Source organism: Erpetoichthys calabaricus, chromosome 6 (assembly GCF_900747795.2).
Source record: "Erpetoichthys calabaricus chromosome 6, fErpCal1.3, whole genome shotgun sequence".
Lineage (NCBI taxonomy): Eukaryota > Metazoa > Chordata > Cladistia > Polypteriformes > Polypteridae > Erpetoichthys > Erpetoichthys calabaricus.
In genome coordinates this window covers 135153032-135178123 of record NC_041399.2, presented here as the reverse complement: position 1 = coordinate 135178123, position 25092 = coordinate 135153032, and the positions used below count along the sequence as shown (strand labels likewise).

At 39.2% G+C, this 25092-nt stretch overlaps 1 protein-coding gene across 1 annotated transcript in view; it reads right to left on the bottom strand.

Annotated features, from left to right (window-relative positions):
• prpf4bb (pre-mRNA processing factor 4Bb) overlaps positions 1 to 25092 on the bottom strand; it is a 153720-nt gene that overhangs the window by 9231 nt on the left and 119397 nt on the right. The window contains 3 exon segments of the mRNA XM_051929037.1: positions 8207 to 8358; positions 8433 to 8547; positions 23577 to 23730. Of these exon segments, the coding sequence (XP_051784997.1) occupies positions 8207 to 8358; positions 8433 to 8547; positions 23577 to 23730 (421 nt within the window).

Genomic DNA, 25092 nt, shown 5'->3' with positions numbered 1-25092 from the left:
GAAGATCCTGGGGTATTGATTTGGGCTGTTGCATATACTGTATTTTCTGAAGCTTCAGCTTCTTTTCATCCTTGAAACGTTATCAATAAAACACCTGCTTCCTCAGCTTACAAGTTTGAGATGGTGTTGATCTTTTCATCGCGGGACTAGACATGCATAAGCCAATACTGACAACTGAATAAAATCTGCAAAGTCTCCCTCGTTCTGTCCAAGTGTCATTATGTCGACTTCAGTAGTGTTTGGAAATTGTTTGGCTTTACCCCGGTTGACAGTACAAAAGTACAACATCTAATGATAAAACACATCACTGCATATGAAGAGGCCATTTAAGGTTATATGTGGGACATGTAACACGCCATCTTGCAAAACTGGTCTCTGCTAAGCAAAGTTCAATAAACTGTTCATTGTTCCACTCGATTGCATAAGGGACGACAATCAGCAGGTGGAAGGAGATATCAGATGCAAAACATACTTTTCACTTACTTAATTTGCGCCCTAAAAATACCTGCATTTTGTTAGTGGTCACATGACTACACTAATCAGTCACAACAATAGCAACATGACCATGCATTGTAAGCTCTCATCTGTCCATTTTTCACAGCCTCTGCTGTGTACTGAAACATTACAAAGCGTGAATAAAAACATGCCTTGATAGTTTTATTTTGTATGAATTATTTGAGTTTGTATTTTTTGTTTAATAAGTGAATTGATCTTCCTAATTACAATAGTTATGGATCTACACACCCTTGTTAAAATGGCAGGTGTTTGTGGCATAAAAAAATGAAACCAAGATAAATCAAGTCTGAACTTTATACACCTTTCTAGCTTGTAGTTTCACAATAAAACAAATCACAAACCATTTAGGGAGGACACAAAAAGCTTTTTGTAAGTGTGCACATCCCTAAGGTAATACTTTGTGGAAGCACTTTTTAGCTTCATTACAGCACCCAGTCCATTTGGTACAGTGTTTATCAGCTTGGCACATCTTGTAAAATGTCAAATTGTGAAGGCAGTCCTTGTGCTGAGCCCTTTTTAGGGGCCTGATTTGTAAACCTTTAAATGGATTTGAGCGTAAAGCCTTGCATACCCACCATTTATGCAACTTACCAATTGTAAATCACACCACCCTGAAACATCCATAAATGGAGCATGCTAATCAACCTTATGCATATGTAATCACAAACTTAACTGGCTGGTAGAGCAGCCTCCCTTCTGACACATCAAGACACCACCACCTGCAATCAGCTGACAGCACAAAATCATGTGTGGCATTATAGCACTTCTCCAATGCGTTCTGGGGGTTCAAAAAAGGTGTTAACGCACCAGAGTCCGAGCTGGTAACCACAATCACCCGGCACATGTAATTAGTGTTACAGTGAATAGTACTAGCCATATGAAAGACTGAGGATTCAGTCAATTACCTTACCCACAAGCCATTCACCACTTGCAGCACTGTCACATTCTCCAAAATTACTCTGTCCCAAAATAAATGAATCACATGGTGACAAAGGTCACTGAGACACAACATTTGTCAGCCACATCTTGGCATCACAGATGATTCGTGCATTAATGTAATGTCACTACACACAGTTCACAAAAGCTGTTTCATTCAATCTAGGTGTCCTTACTGCAATATAAGTGTAGTAAAGTGATTTTATGTTAGGAGAACCACACATACCGGCAAATTGCCTTCTTATGCAGGCAAAAAGATGTCTTTAATGTATGTACACCCACACCATGTAGAAACTGGATGTAGTGCCTTGCCAGTCAGTTACTGGCTTCCAGCACAGCAGGCATGATTGAGTGCATCTTGGCTGTGATATTGGTGATCAGTAAGCCAAAAAAAAAAAGGCACTTCTGTGCAAATATGCAGTACTGCCCACCTTAAAAGGGAAGTCAATACATCAAATTCATTATTTTTGAGGTGAAACAAGTTTTTCATGTCAATGCACAGTATAGTGACAGCTAGGTGATATGTATTATTATACATGGAAGTCATCATTTAGCAGGTTTGCAAGCATTTACCGTCTTTATAAAGGATGCTGTCATTTCGCAGTTCCTCTGAAATGTTGTATATAAATGGGTTAGAGTTGCATTAAATATGCACAATTTGTCGTGTATTGCAAGCTTTATAAATGAGGCACCAGGTCATCCAACAGAGTTTCAACTGGACTTTGGCAGGGCCATTTCAGAATATTCTTATGGTGAAACAATTCCTTTGTTGATTCTGATGTATACTTTAGGTCGTCGTTATGTTGAAAGGTTAAATTCTTCATCACATTCAGCTTCTTAGCAGACACCTGAAGCTTTTAACTGGTACTTAGAGCTATATGTGATTAACTTCTACTTGACTTAACCCCAAGTTCCATTTGACGAAAATCAGCCCCAGGTGTTCTTTGGGCAATGGGCTGTGTTGTTTTTATTCCAGAAATACCTTTTAGAATTATGGCATAAAAGTTCAACCTTAGTCTCATTAGACCATAACACATTTTTTCCAAATGGGTTTAGGAGAAGAGGTGAATCATTTTGGAAAATCTAGCCAAGCTTAGAAATTTTTCTTCATGGGAAAAGGTTCCTTCTTGCTACCCAACTCCATAAGCCCAGACATCAGAAGAATATGGGAGATAGTTACATGTAAGATCCTGCAGCACCTTTAATGTTGCTGTAGACCTCTTAGTTTTCCCCTTGTCTTCTCACCAATCTTGGAGGAAAGCCCTGTTCTTGGCAGTATCACTGTTGACAATTGCAGTCACTGTGCCCCATGGTGTATCTAATTACTTCGTTATTCTTTTGTACATCTCTCTTAATTGATACCTTTCAATTATGAAATATCATGTGCCTTTAAAGCTCTTTGAAGAAGGTTGCAATGAAGATGATATCAAGATAATCCTACAGGAAACGCTAAACATTATTTGGAGGTAGTCAGTCACGTTAATTGATAGCAGGCATATACGGATTCTAAACAAAGCCACATCCTTAATTATAATAGGGTGTACACAATTATGTAATTATTATTATTTATTTATTTTTTTAAGTTTCCCCTTTTTTCACTAAACAGTTTCTGATCAGTTTCCACTTTCTTTGTATACAGGAAGGTTGCAACTTCACAATTAACAATGGGATCATTTCAGATATGATTTATCTTGGTTTCAATTTTTACATAATAAAATCATGCCTTTTTAATAGGGATGTGTAGACTTTTTATATCCACTGTATAGCATGGTAATTTTGCATTAACATTTATAAACACTTGGTCCTGAATAATCAAAGACAATATTTTTTGATTATAATTTAGTAATAGGAGAATGATATATCAATTAATGAAATAAAAATCTGCATGATTTTAGAATGGCAAATTGTAATAGTGAGATACAAGGGGGGCTCTGCCCCCTGCTCGCTTCACTCGCCTACCCCCGGCGTTGGGTATCCTGAAATACATTAGTCGAGCTTGTTCGTTTTGGAGCCGTGCCCGCGGCATTTCAGACACGCGTTATAGGCGCCTGCGTTCATTGATTTTATCCAGGCGGGCTCGTGTTTGTATATCCGTCAGTCGAGGTCATTCGTTTTGAACCCGTGCCTGCTTTGCTTCCGCAGTTTCAGACGCACGTTGTAGGCGCCTGCGTTCATTGACCTTATCCAGGTGGGCTCGTGTTTATATCGTTGAGCTGTATTGTGTTTGAATTTGGTGTAAAGCATTCAGCGGTTTGTACAATCCCAAGCAGCACATTATTCCTAATTTCACTTCGCAGTAGTGCCACTCACAATATGACGGTGACGCCTGCGCCTTCCGTAGTATCTTTGTGGACCTGTGGGGCCTCCGTAGCCTCTCACGTTTGACTCTGGGGTGCAGCACAGAATCCTCTTTTTTGTGTGGTTGTGTCGTTAGTGGTAGCTATGGGCGCGTTGTTGCTTCATTTCTCATTCACGTGTAGTTGAGCTTTTTCGTTCTTGGTCCGTGACTCCTTCGTTCGCGGTGGATACGACTTCGCTTGCGGGTTTATGAGACGCGCGCCTGCGCAGTACGTCTCATGGTCCCATTGCCGTGTCCCTGCGTCCATATCCGGTTTATTCTCGGTTAGTAATATGGATTACTCCAACATTTATTGAAATCAAAGTGAAAATAAACTTTTGATACGTACTTACACACAGCTTAGTTTCCACCAAAATATCATCCCCCTTCTCCAACACCAACCCTGTAAAGCATCTCTATACAGTGGGGCAAAAAAGTATTGAGTCAGCCACCAATTGTGCAAGTTCTCCCACTTAAAAAGATGAGAGAGGCCTGTAATTTTCATCAAAGGTATACCTCAACTATGAGAGACAAAATGAAAAAAAAAACATCCAGAAATTCACATTGTCTGATTTTTAAAGAATTTATTTGCAAATTATGGTGGAAAATAAGTATTTGGTCACCTACAAACAAGCAAGATTTCTGGCTCTCACAGACCTGTAACTTCTTCTGTAAGAGGCTCCTCTGTCCTCCACTCGTTACCTGTATTAATGGCACCTGTTTGAACTCGTTATCAATACAAAAGACACCTGTCCACAACCTCAAACAGTCACACTCCAAACTCCACTATGGCCAAGACCAAAGAGCTGTCAAAGGACACCAGAAACAAAATTGTAGACCTGTACCAGGCTGGGAAGACTGAATCTGCAATAGGTAAGCAGCTTGGTGTGAAGAAATCAACTGTGGGAGCAATTATTAGAAAATGGAAGACATACAAGACCACTGATAATCTCCCTCAATCTGGGGCTCCATGCAAGATCTCACCCCGTGGGGTTAAAATGATCACAAGAACGGTGAGCAAAATCCCAGAACCACACGGGGGTACCTAGTGAATGACCTGCAGAGAGCTGGGACCAAAGTAACAAAGGCTACCATCAGTAACACACTATGCCGCCAGGGACTCAAATCCTGCAGTGCCAGACATGTCCCCCTACTTAAGCCAGTACATGTGCAGGCCCGTCTGAAGTTTGCTAGAGAGCATTTGGATGATCCAGAAGAGGATTGGGAGAATGTCATATGGTCAGATGAAACCAATAATAGAACTTTTTGGTAAAAACTCTACTCGTCGTGTTTGGAGGAGAAAGAATGCTGAGTTGCACCCAAAGAACACCATACCTACTATAAAGCATGGGGGTGGAAACATCATGCTTTGGGGCTGTTTTTCTGCAAAGGGACCAGGACGACTGATCCGTGTAAAGGAAAGAATGAATGGGGCCATGTATCGCCAGATTTTGAGTGAAAACCTCCTTCCATCAGCAAGGGCATTGAAGATGAAACGTGGCTGGGTCTTTCAGCATGACAATGGTCCCAAACACACCACCCGGGTAACGAAGGAGTGGCTTCGTAAGAAGCATTTCAAGGTCCTGGAGTGGCCTAGCCAGTCTCCAGATCTCAACCCCATAGAAAATCTTTGGAGGGTGTTGAAAGACCGTGTTGCCCAGTGACAGCCCCAAAACATCACTGCTCTAGAGGAGATCTGCATGGAGGAATGGGCCAAAATACCAGCAACAGTGTGTGAAAACCTTGTGAAGACTTACAGAAAATGTTTGACCTCTGTCATTGCCAACAAAGGGTATATAACAAAGTATTGAGATGAACTTTTGTTATTGACCAAATACTTTTTTTCCACCATAATTTGCAAATAAATTCTTCAAAAATCAATATGATTTTCTGGATTTTTTTTTCTCATTTTGTCTCTCATAGTTGAGGTATGCCTATGATGAAAATTACAGGCCTCTCTCATCTTTTTAAGTGGGAGAACTTGCACAATTGCTGGCTGACTAAATACTTTTTTGCCCCACTGTATGCTGAAGAGAAAAGTTAAACATAAGGTTTCACCACAGTACTGAGTGATTGGAGCTAGAGTCTTGCTCATCTGAATGTGGTTGTAGGATGAGATCGGTTTGTTATCTTGAACATTGTCACAATCATGACATCCATAATGTCAGCTAGGATTACTGTACATCAGAGATCCAAATCATTACTGGGATAGTACAAGTTCTTTACCTCCAAGCATAAAAATTTATGGTGTCAAGGAAGGTCATCAGTTCCTGGAGCTTTTTGATCTTCCTCAGATTCAAAACGTTTCAACAACTCATCGAGTTCTACATGCATTCTGACTGGATGTTTCAATATGCACAGTGATGGGCTCCTTTTAATCAGATCACCCTCATTTTTAGATCACCAAGGCATTGCTCTCTGAGTACTAGGGCCATAGATGGCTTTGGCTGCATTGAAATAGCTGGGAATTTCGAAGATTATAACAAGATGATTGACCTTGTTGCCATAGCTTCCCACCGTCTATTCTTCATAGTTTAGTTTCTCATCTGGACCTCTGCCTTGGCTAGTTTCTTGAGGCTAGAGGGGGCATTTATAGCAGACATGTTATGTTTGCAATCAATCATCTCTTACTTATTTTCATGAAAAGAGTTTTGCTGTTTCCTAGTAGACAACTAAGGTGCGTCTTTCCGTGCAGCTAGGATGCTATGATGTCTTCCGGTTACTATCAAAATGTTACATTCTGTTTGTGAAATTTCCAGATAATATATTAAGCTGCTTTATTTTACATTTTGCTACAAATGTTTTTAATTATTAAAAATTAAGTCAATGATGCAGTGAAGTAATCCGGGCAAGCACCTTCATAAGATGAACTTGCAATAAAACTGAACACTATTCAATTATTTCCTTAATATAGATAATAATTGAGAATATGACTAACTGCACTAGCAGACTACTTCAGCCTGCTGCATATAGGGCCATGGGAAGAAGGCTGATTTAAATGGATGCTGCTTTCACAAAAGGGTGTACAGTAATCCCTCCTCCATCGCGGGGCTTGCGTTCCACAGCCACCCGCGAAATAAGAAAATCCGCGAAGTAGAAACCATATGTTTATATGGTTATTTTTATATTGTCATGCTTGGGTCACAGATTTGCGCAGAAACACAGGGGGTTGTAGAGAGACAGGAACGTTATTCAAACACTGCAAACAAACATTTGTCTCTTTTTCAAAAGTTTAAACTGTGCTCCATGACAAGACAGAGATGACAGTTCCGTCTCACAATTAAAAGAATGCAAACATATCTTCCTGTTCAAAGGAGTCTGCGACAGGAGCAGATGTCAGAGAGATAAAGAAAAGCAAACAAATCAATACGCTGTTTGGCTTTTAAGTATGCGAACCACCGCGGCACAAAGCTGTTGAAGGCGGCAGCTCACACCCCCTCCGTCAGGAGCAGGGAGAGAGAGAGAGAGACAGATAAAAACAAAGTCAAAAATCAATACGTGCCCTTTGAGCTTTGAAGTATGCGAAGCACCGTGCAGCATGTCGCTTCAGAATGCAGCTTGCACAGAAGGTATTTTTAGACGAGCGTCCGTATCGTCTAGGTTTGCGAACAGCCCCCCTGCTCAATCCCCATACGTCAGGATCAGAGAAACTCATCGCAAGAGAGAGAGGGAGAAAAGTAAGTTGGGTAGCTTCTCAGCCATCTGCCAATAGCGTCCCTTGTATGAAATCAACTGGGCAAACCAACTGAGGAAGCATGTACCAGAAATTAAAGATCCATTGTCCGCAGAAATCCGCGAACCAGCAAAAAATCCGCGATATATATTTAAATATGCTTACATGTAAAATCCGCGATGGAGTGAAGCCGCGAAAGGCGAAGCGCGATATAGCGAGGGATTACTGTAATGGTGGTGTTTTTGTTTTGTTGTAGCAATAGCTTTTCATGTCACCCATAAAGATTATAATTCTTTTTTGGGTTTAGTGTACCTTGTTAATTGTCTTAAGTGTTTGTCAAATGTGTCTTTTAGAAGCAAACACCCAACATTACGAACCTTTTGACATTCAGTAAAATAGGACAAAGCATCTAATTTCCAAGGAACTGTTCACTGAAGCAAACACGCATTCCTCAACTTCATCATTTATCATTTTTTTTGGAATTGTGATTTGGTTGTGTTGTAAACATGAATTAATGTTATGTTTATTAATATTGATATGTCTGTTTTTAATTTTTACCTCAGTGTGGCAGTTTTAATTGGATAGATATGCGTGTCAGACCAGGTTAAGTGGTGTCCTGGCTTTCCCATGATAAATAAAATAAATCACTGTGTTACTAGTGCAAATCTTAGTGGCCCACTATATTACCAGGGCAAACTTTACTCTCTTGTGGTTGTAATCTGCATGAAAAAATAGATACTTACCTTATTTGGCATTTTCCCCTTTAGGTCCATTGCAAGCTTCAACATATGATTGTTAGTTTTTCCAGCAAAAAGTATCTTTCCAGTATAAAGCTCATATAGAGTACAACCAACAGACCACATATCTATCCCATAGTCATATGGCTTTCCTATAACTGCAAAACAGAAAATACATTTCATAAAAAAGTTCTATAAACACTCATTCAAAAACAAAGAAAGAAACACTTACTGATTTCAGGAGCTCTGTAGAATCTACTGACAAGATATGGTGTTATATCATTATCTGCAACATGTGAAGCTGAGCCAAAATCACAAAGTTTAAGAATAGTTTTAGATTCATTGACCTGTTGAAGCAAAATATTAATTTTAGTATACTTCTTGTTTCTTAATATTGCACTGTTACAAAAAGCAATTTAATAGCTTAGTATTTAAATTAAAACAAAAAAAAAACTGCTAAAGATTTTAAATAATTCCTGAACCATCAGTAACCATGGTTTCAAATAAAGACAGCATAATTATATATATGAATACACTTTCTACTAATATTTCCACTAGTCAGAAAAAAAAATTAAGTGGCAAATAAAGAGCACCATATATTTTGAAAATTTTAAATGCTCACTGCCTGAGGACCTGTCTTATACATCACTTAGCCCCAGTGCAGACTGGTTTAGAGATTTGTTTTTATGCAACACTATTCGTAACAATAATCTTGCCAAAATAAGAAGTCCACTGTACTACACAGCACACTTTTGTAGATGTTCTTTAAAAACAGACAGTATTTTTCAAACATTCATTTTGATAGCCGGATGCTTAAAAGAATGAAGGGAAGCCTGCTGTTTCCATTAAACAGTAAGATTACTCCAAAGTGCTTTGAGATAGTATTTGTGAAAAAGAAAATGTGCAATGAATGATCAAACTAACACTGGAGACTGAAAATAATAAATGTAAAGATAATATTAATGACAAAAAACCTGAAAGAGAAAGTAAGAAAAACCAAAAAGGGTGCATGGCTTTGCGGCATTAATAGTAAATGTTGTATAAGGAAATACTCTATATTACACTATGATAAAAATATAAAAAAGACCAAGAGATATTAATTTTAATTACCGTATATATATTCACCTATAAGTCGGGTTTAAAAATCGATCATAAAATCAGACCCCAACTTATATGATCGTTCAAAAATGCAACACTTATTTATTTTATTTTTTTTTACATCTTGTTTCTTCCAATCTCGTACCAGTTTCTAAGACACATAGAATTTTGTTGCAGCAGCGCAGTTACCAATTTCTTTCGACACTTCAACAACTTTTAATTTAACACCAGCTTCATATTTTCTTCTGATCGAACGCTCCATCGAAGATGAGGGATGCTCTTACGATAAAGGTGTATGAGGGTGTGAGATACAAAAAACACAAACCTGCAAACGTTTCTTCAGAATAGTTCAGGTATTACCGTGTGGTCACGTAGGCATAATACATAGAAAAAAAAGGCAGTGTGCTCCGTGGTTACTCTCTCAGGTGGGCGTTAGCATATCATAATCTCTTGGACCAATAGCCTAAGTTTTCCACATTCGACTTATACGACCGACATTACAAAATACCGGAAACCATACAGTAAAATCAAGCCCCGACTTATCTGCGGAAGAACTTATCTGCAAATATATGGTAATGGAATTTCATAAGTGTGATATTAGACCATTATAAATGAATACTTCAATATCAACAAACAGCTTGTATAGCTAGTTTTAGTTTTGTATATGGAATCTTTGATACTCTGTAATAGTCACAAACTGACAATAGCATGTTTTGCCAAAAAATTACAACAATGTAGCCAAAAATTTGTTTTTGGGGACTTTTTGCAACTTTTAATTATTATTTGTATGGATTGTTTACTTTGTACAAATATTAAGTTCATGAAAAATAGAGTGAAGATGAAGTAATCAATGAGCTGTGCAAGTTTCAGTTCATAACAAAGTAGTACAAATGTAGACATATCTAAGGAGATTGAAGAAACAGAAATCATGTGCACCAAAATGATGTGGATCAATGCAGAAAAAGAAAAGGAAATCAATTAAGTATATTTAAGTATCAAAAATGAACACTGCAGCCATTTCTTCAAAATGTTTTCTGTTGGTTAAGAATAAGTACACAAATAACCTTTGTTTAGTGGTGATAAATTAAGCAGCTTCTCTGATATTGAAAGGAAAGATATAAAAGGAGTATTATGATAAAGGAAGGTAAGATTTTGGCTAAAGATTGATACCCAATAACTCCTTGAACCTTAATTCAACAAATCATTGGGTACCAATCAAGTGGTAGCTGCACTGCAATCTATACATATAATTCACTAAGCCCCCGCCAGAGCGGGCAAGACACCCAAGAAAGCACGCAGAGCAAAGCAAGACACCCATGAAAGCACGCAAGAAGGAGCCATATAGATTCTCTAAGCTGCCGCCAGAGCGGGCAAGACACCTATGAAAGCACGCAGGAAGGAGCCACGCCCACCAACTCTAAGACCATTGGATACGACGAAAACTCGCACCGCCACGCCCACCAACTCGGACGCGACGCCTCGGAAAACATGCCGTCATTTCTGTTTGTCTGTGTCACAGTCCACATGCAGCTCTGAGCCACGTTGACTTTTCATTAGTCAACCTCAGTGGAACCTTGGTTCACACAGAGGCAGCGCCAGAGAGAGAGCCGCGCACACACACAGGCAGCCCGAGAGAGAGAGAGAGAGAGCCGCGCGCACACACACAGGCAGCGCCACAGAGAGACAGCGGTGCACACACACAGGCAGCACGAGAGAGAGAGACGCGCAATCCTTTAAAACTGAGGTTAAAACACAATGAAGGAAGCAGTCTTTAAAAACCAATAAGCCCTGTGCCTCTTTTTCATTAGCGTCTCACCTGCTTCACCGATGCAGGCCCTGCAACAGTCGAGACGCTCTCTCAGCAGCTGACCTTCTCTGTGCCTGACTCCACTACTGTCAGTCGCCTGATTAAAAATGGCCTTTTGAAGGGGAGCTATGGACCCGCTATACCACAAGAACACATTGCCTTCGAGCCTGCACTCGCTCACTATAACGTACCAGCTTTCTCTCTCTCCTCACTCGCTCGCACACTGCACAGGGGAGAAATGCCCACAGCACGACTCCACCCGGAAACCGTTTCAGCCACACTTCCACGCCCCTCCCTAAAGCTGTGAGTGCGATGATTATTTATTTAAAAATGGCCTTTTGAAGGGGAGCTGTGGACCCGCTATACCACAGGATCACCTGTGACATTGCCTTCACATTGTTTTCCTTTTATTTATGATCCCATCGAGCAGATCAGACACCCAGGCAAACAACACTGAATAATCAATAGCTGCAACCACTTTGCCCGCCCCAACTCCTCACCTGAGTCGGTTTCGTCTGTGTTCAGCAGTGTTTCCCAAACTCGGTCCTGGGAACCCCTGTGGATGCAGGGTTTTGTTCCAACCCCGATTACTGTATTTAAGCACGTGTTTAGCCTCTCCCTGTTCATTGTTCTCAGTCAGACGTGCGTGCTACACCTGTGAACTCTTTGTGCTCTACAGTATTTCGTGTGCTTTTGCAGTTAACCATGGCTTCTAAGCAAGTGAAGAGTGGTGAGAAGAAAGTGCTGCAATGTTACTTTTCTCTTTTCTTCAAATGTTTATTTTTTTCCATGTGCTTAAAACTCATTTAAAAAGAGTGTTTACAGCGATCAGGCAGTAATGCTATTAACGTGAACTCCTGCAATGTTACTGTCTTGGTTCGCTTTTAAATAAAGTTTGGATTTGTTGAAATGTTCCTTTTTTCCCCCTGTGCTTAAAACTCATTTAAAAAGAGTGTTTACAGCGATCTGACTGTAATGTTATTAGCGTGAACTCCTGCAATGTTACTGTCTTGGTTGGCTTTTAAATAAAGTTCGGATTTGTTGAAATGTTCCTTTTTTTCCCCCTGTGCTTAAAACTCATTTAAAGAGTGTTTACAGCGATCCGGCTGTAATGCTATTAACTCCTGCAATGTTACTGTCTTGGTTGGCTTTTAAATAAAGTTCAGATTTACTCAAATATTCCTTTTTTTTTTCTCTGTGCTTAAAACTTATTTAAAAAAAGTGTTTATACAACGATCAGATTGTAAGGCTATAGCGCGAACTGATGCAATGTTACAGAGAGAGAGAGGGCTCCCGTGCTTCTGAGAGACAGAGGGGGCTCACGTGCTGCTGAGAGAGAGAGAGGGGTGGGGGGCTGGGGAGGCTCCAATGCTGCTGAGAGAGAGAGAGAGCCTGCGCGTGCATCTGAGCAGGGAGCCTGGGTGTTTATGTCAGTGTTATTCAATGTTTTTACATTACTTTACTATTACACTGTGCATTCTATGGTGTAATTAACTATATTTGTGCTTAAACAGCTTTAAAAAAATACATTTACATACAGTTTGTATGGTCTGGAACGGATTAATTATATTTACATACAATCCTATGCGGGGAAAATGCTTCGGTTCACGACCAAATCGGTTTACGACCAGAGGTTTGGAACGAATTATGGTCGTGAACTGGGGTTCAACTGTATATTGAGTCTAGAAAACATGATCAGCAAGTCTTTGATAGGCTGCAACAAAATGATGAAAGAACGGGCGCATTTTTTTTCTCACAAGCTGGGTGGGTGGGTGTATGTTAGTTAATTAGTTACTCGAAGGATTTCAAGATTTAATACGCACAAGCGGTAACACTGCAAAAGCAGCCCAAACCAGAAAAGACGGCTGGCAAAAAGTGGCCGACAAATTAAACGCGTGTGCATTGTACTTACTGAAAGCAGCATTACGGATTTTGCAAATGTTCATTTTCTCCCTCTGCTTAAAAAACATTTAAAAAGCGGCGTGATTATGCGGCGTATACTACGCTGTGGGTTGGTATGCAGCGTGTAAAACAGTTTGTCACGGATAATTTGCCTTTTACTTTAACACGAAGACAATTTCCTGTTAGATTTGCCTTTGCGATGACAATTAATAAGACACAGGGCCAAACTTTCAAAAAGATGTGCATGTATCTGCCAAAACCAGTTTTCAGTCACGGACAGTTGTATGTTGCTCTCTCCAGAGTTCCATCTTTTCATTCAATTACTGGTATGCCTGCAGGAACATGTGCAGCAAGCGAGCGACACACACACACACACATACACATACAGGCGCGCGCGAGAGACAGCGAGTGCTGGACGAATAAGGATACTTCATTACATTGATATACCAGTGTTTTCAGTATTCAAAGCTCTATCCACACAGGGAGAAACCGGGAAGCGAACCCAAAATCTTCCACAGTCTCCTTACTGCAAAGCAGCAACACTACTACTGCGTTACAAGGCAGTTAAAGAATGCGCCGGGCTCGATTTTGTTTTCACTTCTGTTTACAGCGATCGGGTCGTAGATAGCATTATTGCAATGTTACTTTTCTTGGTGGCTTATTACATTACGGATGTTTCACATGTTCATTTTTTTCCTGTGCTTAAAAGACATTAAAAAAGTGTTTCTCAACTGTGACTCCGGAACAACTCCGTACGTAAGCTATATTAAGCATCAACAATGAAGACTCGCTACACCTTAATGAACAAGTGCTGAAACTTATCCCTACCGACGAAGTAACTTTCACCAGCGTGGCCTCCATCGTCACAGACGATCCCGCTTTCAGTCACGGACAATTGTACGTTGCTCTTTCCAGAGGTCCATCTTTTCATTCACTCACAGTGGTATCCACAAACCCACCCCATTTGGACAACTGTGTCGTTCAGGAAGTGTTCACCCATCAATACGTAATTATGCGGCGTATGCTACGCCGCGGGTTGGCTAGTGTTATTTAAATTATCTGTTACTAGTAAATAGTCTTGCATGAATTGGAAATGAATAATTGTCTAGTTCCCTAGTTAATAACTTAACAATTCAGCCATACATTACAAATCTGGAAATGAAATTAAACCTTTCTGATTGAAATTATTATCTAATATTGTCAATCAGTAACACAATTCCAGTGGCTATTACATAACTAAACAGGGAAGTTGTCAAAATTAAACTAAATTAAAAATCACAGGTGTGAAAATAAAAGGGGATAAAACAAAATGATTGTTTTTGAATTAATGGTCAATTAATTTAGGGAAGGTTAGACAGCTTCCCTAAATCATCATCCTCCACTCTCCTGGGTATCCTTTCAGGCAAGACCCCTTCATCCAACAACCTCCAAACATATGCTCACCGGCCTTCCCTAGAGGTACGAAAAGTTGATCTATATTTAAAAGAGTAGGACAGAGAAGTACACTACAAGGAATAAATGCATGAAAAGTCAAACCACAGGACACACAGAAGCACATAGTGAGGCGTACTTAGATGAACCAAGAGTTAAAAGATGGTAAATGCAATAAACAGGGATATATATATATATACATACATATATATATATATATACATACATATATATATATACATACATATATATATATATACATACATATATATATATATATATATATATATATATATTCACACACATACACACATACAGTGGGTACGGAAAGTATTCAGACCCCCTTCAATTTTTCACTCTTTGTCATATTGCAGCCATTTGCTAAAATCATTTAAATTATTTTTTCCCCTCATTAATGTACACACAGCACACCCCATATTGACAGACAAAAAAAAGAATTTTTGAAATTGTTGCAGATTTATTAAAAAAGAAAAACTGAAATATCACATGGTCCTAAGTATTCAGACCCTTTGCTCAGTATTTAGTAGAAGCACCCTTTTGAGCTAATACAGCCATGAGTCTTCTTGGGAAAGATGCAACAAGTTTTTCACACCTGGATTTGGGGATCCTCTGCCATTCTTCCTTGCAGATCCTCTCCAGTTCTGTCAGGTTGGATGGTAAACGTTGGTGGACAGCCATTTTTAGGTCTCTCCAGAGATGCTCAATTGGGTTTAAGTCAGGGCTCTGGCTGGGCCATTCAACAACAGTCACAGAGTTGTTGTGAAGCCACTCCTTCGTTATTTTAGCTGTGTGCTTAGGGTCATTGTCTTGTTGGAAGGTAAACCTTCGGCCCAGTCTGAGGTCCTTAGCACTCTGGAGAAGGTTTTTGTCCAGGATATCCCTGTACTTGGCCGCATTCATCTTTCCCTCGATTGCAACCAGTCACCTGTCCCTGCAGCTGAAAAACACCCCTACAGCATGATGCTGCCACCGCCATGCTTCACTGTGGGGACTGTATTGCAGTGCTCCGCAACCGGTGTGCCACGGCACACTGGTGTGCCTTGAGCCGATACAGGTGTGACGCGGTCAAATAAGACAATTTTCTAACTAAATAATATTTCAACGGTCCTCCATAGAAACACAATAACGAGAATACGTGCAATGAAATATTTGCGTAAATAGCCTTTTAAAGGTTTCATAATTGTATGTGTCTTTTCTCTGAAATAATAAATCCCATCGCCTGGCGCCTGTCGCCTACGACGTAGGCCCTACGTAGTCGCCAGACAACTCCGTAGTATGCTTTGATAGGCAGAGCGCTCCGTGCCCTCACCTAGATTCAATTCAAGCCGACGTGTTAGTCGTGCTACGTCGCATTCACTCGTCTTGCGACAGTAGTTATCATTCATTACTATTAGTTGTGTTGCTGAATTGTGTATGGTTAACGTTCTTCGTGTGATTCATATTTAGTTTTATACCCCTTTAAATATGGATACATTTTTACGTGGAAAAGATTCGTCTTCACGTACAGATGATGAAGAACCCAGCACAAGTGTTGCAAAAAAAAACAAAGAAGATTGTGAAATGGAAGTACAACGAAGACTACATTCGATATGGATTCTCGTGGTGTGGTGACGAAACGGCTCCAAAGCCACAATGCATCATTTGCGGCGATCAGCTATCAAACGAGGCAATGGCACCCAGTAAACTAAATCGCCATCTAAATTCAAACCATCCCAGTTACGCCAAAAAAGACAAACAACTCTTGTGTTAATTAAAAATGATAAGCGGTCATTCTTAAAAGATCTTGACCAAGAACTTCGGGTTGCGCTGTCAAATACTGAGCCGAATATAAAACTTTTGTGTTCATTGAAACAAGCGCAGGTATCACATTAATCAGTCATTATGTTATAATAATTATTAAGATTGCATAAAAGTAAATATAGTATAGTTTTTATGTATGTATACTTATAATAAATGTATACTTATAATAAAAAATGAAAATTTTTTGTAAAATTTGTGTATTAAATTAATATCTATATATCAGTAGCGTAGCTGGAGATCATGTTGCCCGGGGCGGTGAAAAATTTGACGGCCCAAAGTTGAAAGCAATTTTTTTTGCGCCTCCTCAAGGAACAAAAAAAAAAAAGGAAACTACCGTAGTTTGGACGCCCCTAAATAGCTGGCGCTCGAAGCGGACCACACCCCCATACCCCAGCTACGCCACTGCTATATATTTTGGCTTTTGATGTGCCGCGGAATTCTAGGAAGAACTTTGGTGTGTCGTAGGTGAGAAAAGGTTGCGGAGCACTGCTGTATTGGACAAGTGATCAGCAGTGCCTGGTTGTCTCCACACATACCGCTTAGAATTAAGGCCAAAAAGTTCTATCTTGGTCTCATCAGACCAGAGAATCTTATTTCTCACCATCTCAGAGTCCTTCAGGTGTCTTTTAGCAAACTCCATGCGGGCTGTCATGTGTCTTGCACTGAGGAGAGGCTTCCGACAGGCCACTCTGCCATAAAGCCCTGACTGGTGGAGGGCTGCAGTGATGGTTGACTTTCTACAACTTTCTCCCATCTCCTGACTGCATCTCTGGAGCTCAGCCAAAGTGATCTTTGGGATCTTCTTTACCTCTCTCACCAAGGCTCTTCTCCCCCGGTAGCTCAGCTTGGCCGGACGGCCAGCTCTAGGAAGGGTTCTGGTCGTCCCAAACGTCTTCCATTTAAGGATTATGGAGGCCACTGTGCTCTTGGGAACCTTAAGTGCAGCAGAAATTTTTTTGTAACCTTGGCCAGATCTGTGCCTTGCCACAATTCTGTCTCTGAGCTCTTCAGGCAGTTCCTTTGACCTCATGATTCTCATTTGCTCGGACATGCATTGTGAGCTGTAAGGTCTTATATAGACAGGTGTGTGGCTTTCCTAATCAAGTCCAATCAGTACAATCAAACACAGCTGGACTCAAATGAAGGTGATCTCAAGGATGATCAGAAGAAATGGAAAGCACCGGAGTTAAATATATGAGTGTCACAGAAAAGGGTCTAAATACTTAGGACCATGTGATATGTCAGTTTTTCTTTTTTAATAAATCTGCAACAATTCCAAAAATTCTTTTTTTTGTCTGTCAATATGGGGTGCTGTGTGTACATTAATGACGAAAAAAATTAATTTAAATGATTTTAGAAAATGGCTGCAATATGACAAAGAGTGAAAAATTGAAGGGGGTCTGAATACTTTCCGTACCCACTGTATATATATACACACACACACACACACACACACACATATACATACATACACACACACACACACAGTTAGGTCCATAAATATTTGGACAGAGACAACTTTTTTCTAATTTTGGTTCTGTACATTACCACAATGAATTTTAAATGAAACAACTCAGATGCAGTTGAAGTGCAGACTTTCAGCTTTAATTCAGTGGGGTAAACAAAACGATTGCATAAAAATGTGAGGCAACTAAAGCATTTTTTTTAAAACACAATCCCTTCATTTCAGGGGCTCAAACGTAATTGGACAAATTAATAACTGGAAATAAAATGTTCATTTCTAATACTTGGTTGAAAACCCTTTGTTGGCAATGACAGCCTGAAGTGTTGAACTCATGGACATCACCAGATGCTGGGTTTCCTCCTTTTTAATGCTCTGCCAGGCCTTTACTGCAGTGGCTTTCAGTTGCTGTTTGTTTGTGTGCCTTTCTGTCTGAAGTTTAGTCTTCAACAAGTGAAATGCATGCTCAATTGGGTTAAGATCAGGACACTGACTTGGCCATTCAAGAATTTTCCACTTCTTTTTCGTTTTGCTTTTTAAACTCCTGAGTTGCTTTGGCTGTATGTTTTGGGTCATTGTCCATCTGTATCATGAAACGCCGCCCAATCAATTTGACTGCATTTAGCTGGATTTGAGCAGACAGTATGTCTCTGAACACCTCAGAATTCATTTGGCTGCTTCTGTCCTGTGTCACATCATCAATAAACACTAGCGTCCCAGTGCCACTGGCAGCCATGCACACCCAAGCCATCACACTGCCTCGACCGTGTTTTACAGATGATGTGGTATGCTTTGGATAATGAGCTGTTCCATGCCTTCTCCATACTTTTTGCTTGCCATCATTCTGGTAGAGGTTGATCTTGGTTTCATCTGTCCAAAGAATGTTTTTCCAGAACTGTGCTGGCTTTTTTAGATGTTCTTTAGCAAAGTCCAATCTAGCCTTTCTATTCTTGAGGCTTATAAGTGGCTTGCACCTTGCAGTACACCCTCTGTATTTACTTTCATGCAGTCTTCTCTTTATGGTAGACTTGGATATCGATACGCCAACCCCCTGGAGAGTGTTGTTCACTTGGTTGGCTGTTGTGAAGGGGTTTCTCTTCACCATGGAAATGATTCTGCAATCATCCACCACTGTTGTCTTCCGTGGAAGTCCAGGCGTTGCTGAGTTCACCAGTGCTTGCTTTCTTTCTCAGGATGTACCAAACTGTAGATTTTGCCACTCATAATATCGTAGCAATTTCTCGGATGGGTTTTTTCTGTTTTCGCAGCTTAAGGATGGCTTCATTCACCTGCACGGAGAGCTCCTTTGACCGCATGTTGTCTGTTCACAGCAAAATCTTCCACATGCAAGCACCACACCTCAAATCAACTCCAGGCCTCTTACCTGCTTAATTGATAATGACATAACGACGGACTTGCCCACACCTGCCCATGAAATAGCCTTTGAGTCAATTGTCCAATTACTTTTGAGCCCCTGAAATGAAGGGATTGTGTTAAAAAAAATGCTTTAGTTGCCTCACATTTTTATGCAATCGTTTTGTTCACCCCACTGAATCAAAGCTGAAAGTGTGCACTTCAACTGCATCTGAGTTGTTTCATTTAAAATTCATTGTGGTAATGTACAGAACCAAAATTAGAAAAAAGTTGTGCCTGTCCAAATATTTATAGACCCAACTGTGTATATTATACAGTGATCCCTCGCTATATCGCGCTTCGCCTTTCGCGGCTTCACTCTATCGCGGATTTTATATGTAAGCATATTTAAATATATATCGCGGATTTTTTGCTGGTTCGCGGATTTCTGCGGACAATGAGTCTTTTAATTTCTGGTACATGCTTCCTCAGTTGGTTTGCCCAGTTGATTTCATACAAGGGACGCTATTGGCAGATGGCTGAGAAGCTACCCAGCTTACTTTTCTCTCTCTCTCTTGCGCTGACTTTTTCTGATCCTGACGTAGGGGGATTGAGCAGGGGGGCTGTTCGCACACCTAGACGATATGGACGCTCGTCTAAAAATGCTGAAAGATTATCTTCACGTTGGCTACCTTCTGTGCAGCTGCTTCGTGAAGCGAGAATGCAGCACGGTGCTTCGCATACTTAAAAGCACGAAGGGCACGTATTGATTTTTTTATCTGTCTCTCTCTCTCTCTCTCTGCTCCTGATGGGGGGTGTGAGCTGCCGCCTTCAACAGCTTTGTGCCACGGTGCTTCGCATACTTAAAAGCAAACAGCCCTATTGATTTGTTTGCTCCTTTGAAGAGGAAGATATGTTTGCATTCTTTTAATTGTGAGACTGAACTGTCATCTCTGTCTTGTCATGGAGCACAGTTTAAACTTTTGAAAAAGAGACAAATGTTTGTTTGCAGTGTTTGAATAACGTTCCTGTCTCTCTACAACCTCCTGTGTTTCTGCGTAAATCTGTGACCCAAGCATGACAATATAAAAATAACCATATAAACATATGGTTTCTACTTCGCGGATTTTCTTATTTCGCGGGTGGCTCTGGAACGCAACCCCCGCGATGGAGGAGGGATTACTGTATATGTATATATATATATATATATATATATATATATATATATATATATATATATTATATATATATGTATATATATATATATATATATATATATATATACACACACACACACATAGAGTGCATCCGGAAAGGGTTCACAGCGCATCACTTTTTCCACATTCCAAAATGGATAAAATTCATTTTTTTCCTCAAAATTCTACACACAACACCCTTATTAAAAATATATACACACACACACACACACACACAGACACACACATATACATATATACACACACATATATATCTAATTAAAAAAAGTAAGATATTCTGCATTATATGCTTTAGAAGTGATAAAGTACGTTTTTTAAAACACGTCTAAAGAGGTGCCTACAAAATACAGTAATGATAATTTCAAATGACCTTTGTTTCTGGATGACGTTTTTAAACCAATAACCAGATCTTTCAGTACAGCTTTCCTTTGGTACTTTAACAAGCCTGCCAAAATTTTTTAAAATGAAACGAGCAACAAGCAGTGTCATTGGAGACTATCAAAATGTCTGCAAAAATTCAATATATACACCTGGGGCCTCATGTATAAAGCCGTGCGTAGAACTCACACTATAACATGGCGTAAGCACAAAAGCGGGATTGTGCATACGCACAGAAAATTCCAGATGCAGGAATCTGTGCGCACGCATACTTTCACGTTCTTCTACTACATAAATTCCGATTTGCGTGAAAAGTAACGCACGTGCACGCGCCTTCTGTCCCGCCCCAACTCCTCCCAGAATTACGCCTCTTTGAATATGCAAATCAATATAAACAGCCTTCTGTGAAAAGACAATGGGAAAAGCACGGGAGAAAATATAAGAATTTCAGCGAATACCAAGTGGAGGCAAAGGAAAAACGTATTATTTGTTGGTTTAAACAGTGGTATAATCAACAAAAGGAAGCTGATCGAGTGACAGAGTGTCGGAGAAACTCGAAGGCTCAACTTCACAAAGTCGCACAGTGCCCGAAATAAAAAAGAAATCACATATCAAAGTCGCCGTGAAAAAGCGAGTCGTAGCCCACCGTCTGTTTGTCATGATGAAAGCTTATTAGGGTACAGACAAAAAAAAGGCACACAGTGGGGAAAAAAGCACGAAATGTCAACTTTAATCTCGAAATTTCCACTTTAATCACGTAGTTTATTTTGCCATTAAAGTAGAACATCATAAACTTCATCTTAAAATCGTTTAATTTACTAGTTTCTCAAATCCCATTGTAACTAAAGTGGCATGTTAAATGCTTTGTTCTGTATTTGATCTTCTATGTGCTCTATGTGTATGAATCACTACCTGCTTTTTAAATGGGCTTTCTCTTTCTCCGACAGGACACATAATCCATTACATTCTTGATATTACAGCTCTCTGAATAATTAAAATACTGAGATGTATACGTGATATCTTTTTCATGATGATAGGAATGAAAGCATGTTATTAAACATGGGAACACGGTGGCGCAGTGCTTGTTCATGTCTCACGCAAGAGGCTTGCTGCGCCATGCCCGACCTTCAATGAAATAATTTATCACAGCAGTACTGTCTCTTTCAAACGTACTAACCTCCAATTCCTGTCCTTACTTTTCTTTCTCCAAAAACTCAATCGCCACACAATAAGCTATGTAATAGACGTGAAGCCATCTGTAAGCTTAGAACTTCGATTCTTCAAAACTTTTAAGGAACATTGATATATCTTAGTAGTACGTGTTTAATTATTATATCCGTCTATCTTTCCAGTGTCGCGTCAGCACCAGCAAGAATACAGCGCAAGTCAGGAACAATTACTGAACTAGCTAGCGCTGCGGCACCGTGTCCTCACATGTTTAATTATTAACAATACAGATTTTTTAAATGAAGTTAAAGTTTTATCTGTATAATATAATCAACATGTTTTGCTGCATTTCGTCTTAGAAATGAATACCGTCATCACATGTAAATACGCCCTTTATAAAGTGGCGCAGGTTGTGCAATATTATAACTGTAGTGCAAGTTTACAGTGGGGTAATTGTACTTATAAGTCCAAATATTTCTACAAGGAGCACTTGATGGACTGATTTAGTGTGTTTAGAGTTCTTGGGATGAAACTGTTTCTAAACCGCGAAGTCAGTACAGGGACTAAAGCGTTTGCTGTGGCTCAGGCAGCGTCTGCTTCATTCTGTATACCGATAATTCTCTTTCCAATCAGCTGCTGCTGTGATTCCCCACTCAGATACAGTGATATAAATACTCCGAGTGGTGCAGTGAGAGTAATGTGGAAAAAGATGATCTGCTGTGGCAACCCTTAACGGGATCAGCTGAAAGAACATGCAGTGAGAGTTACAACGCTAAAGCAGTTCTGGTATTTGGAATACTATGGCTATTCCCTGGACCATTATATTGCTACAGGTTAATTACAATCAGATGCATTACACTAATAAACAATATGCAGTTAATTTCAGTGTATTTATAAAGCTGCGCCAGGAATGTGGATTTAAGAAAGAAAGGGTGATCACACAGGAACAGTAGCACTGCTTTGATGCTGGGTGCCGCCAGTCTGCAAAACCGGGCGGATAAATTGCGTACGCCAAGGAATGAGTTACCGTGGAAATGTGCGTGGCTTTACGCCAAGTTTAGGTTTTATACATCGCGATTTGAGCGTGGAAAGGTTCGTACGCAACATTTCTGTGCGTACGCACCGTTTATACATGAGGCCCCTGGTCTCTTTAAAAGCTTTGGCATGTCTTTAATGAACCTATATAATATTAACTTTGTATGAAAAGTCTGACAAGTGACAGGATCCTGCAGTTCACAGTAATTAATTGTTTAGAAATAAAAAACTTCACACTAAAAAATTAATTAACTTAAACAACAGAAAAGTCTTTAAGAATAAAAGTAAATTTTAACAGCAATTATGTATTAGATTTCAAAGCTTGTATTTAATATTTACAATATTTACAATTGAGAAATCACCCGTGAACTACATATAAGCTCACAGGAAGGAAGATTTAAATGAAGCTTGGCAAGCGTAAAATTTAGCACTTTAGAATTTCCACTTCTACTATGATACTACCCAAACCAGATCTTAATAGTAGTTTAAACTACCCAGATTAAAAAAAACACTATTATAAGAAGAATAAAGATCATTAGAACTGCATAAATATATGCTGCAAAATTAGGTCTGAGAATGAGTCTTAATTAGGAGTCTATAAAAATTCTAACATGGAGACCTTGTACATAAAACACATGATTATAACAGTAAATATGAATTAAGATCTGTATTTTCTATTTCCAAGTACAAAAAATATGCGCTTACCAAAATATTATCAGGTTTAATATCAGCATGCAAGATATTACACCTCTTTAGAAGTTTCAATGCAAGGAAAAGCTGCTGACTGTATGACCGCACTGCTTTAATATGAAGACCAACATCTTTGCCATATTTTTTTAATACTTCACGCAAATTCATGCTGGAAAAAAAAAAAAAGTCATTCATTAAATGAAAATTAACACTCTGAAGATATCATGTACACATTTATTACAAAAAGGTAAAATATCCTAAATAAAACCTTTCCTAAATAATTTATTAATGAGCAGATCTCTGTAAAAAGAAAAAAAAATTTAAAATGCTATGCTGTACAAATCATCATGTCTAAAGATATATGTTCACTACTGGATTCTTGCATTCATAACACAAAAAAATGTCAGACACTTTTGAGACACTGATATTGATCTCTTTTATCCTGTTTCCTGAATATCTGTAAAAAGTGTATACCTTTTCCTACTCACTCTGTTTACTATTTAATATGGAATTAAGTGCACACACACTGTATCTACATACATATATTTTAAATAGGGTTAAATGACTGTTAGTATAGACAAAATTATATAATGCATTTACTGTATTATACTTTACTTCTGCTGCTAAATTGTTAAAAACACTTGCAAATTTAAGCATTTGCTGCTGTTGATTGTATTTATACATTTTTGCTCACATGTAGCTCTTATTTTAGAGCATTTCCACAATAAAAATGTAAATTAAAATAATTTTATTAATAATAATAATAATTTATGTGAAATAACAACTGACTATGCTGTCTTTCATAACATAACTAAGACCTCTACATACAATTTCTCACAGATATGAAACTGACTAAATTAGATAAAGCTTCTTGAGAAAAAAAGTGTTTTAATTTGGGTTACTTGACTTTGCTCTTATTTTATAATATATCTGAAACTCTATCCCTGTAAAACAGGGATATAGAGTATGCAACACTAGTAAACACTCAATGTATGCAGTATGACTGGTAAGGGGAGAGAGTTAGCAGATATGATGGAGAGAAGGAAGGTTGATATATTGTGCATGCAAGAGACTAAATAGATAGATAGAGGGAGTAAGGCCAGGTGGATTGGAGGTGGATTCAAATTGTTCTATCATGGTGTGGATGGGAGGAGAAATGGGGTAGGAGTTATTCTGAAGGAACAGTATGTCAACAGTATTTTGGAGGTGAAAAGAGCATCAGGCAGAGTAATGATTATGAAGCTGGAAATTGGAGGCGTGATGATGAATGTTGTTAGTGCATATACACCACAAGTTGGGTGTGCAATGGATGAGAAAGAAGATTTTTGAAGTGAGTTGGATGAAGTGATGAACAGTGTACCCAAGAGACAGAAAGTGGTGATTGAAGTGGATTTCAATGGGCATTTTGGTGAAGGGAACAGTGGAGACGAGGAGGTGAAGGGTAGGTATGGTGTCAAGGAGAGGAATGAAGAAGGTCAGATGATAGTGGATTTTGCCAAAAGGATGGACATGGTTGTGGTGAATATGTATT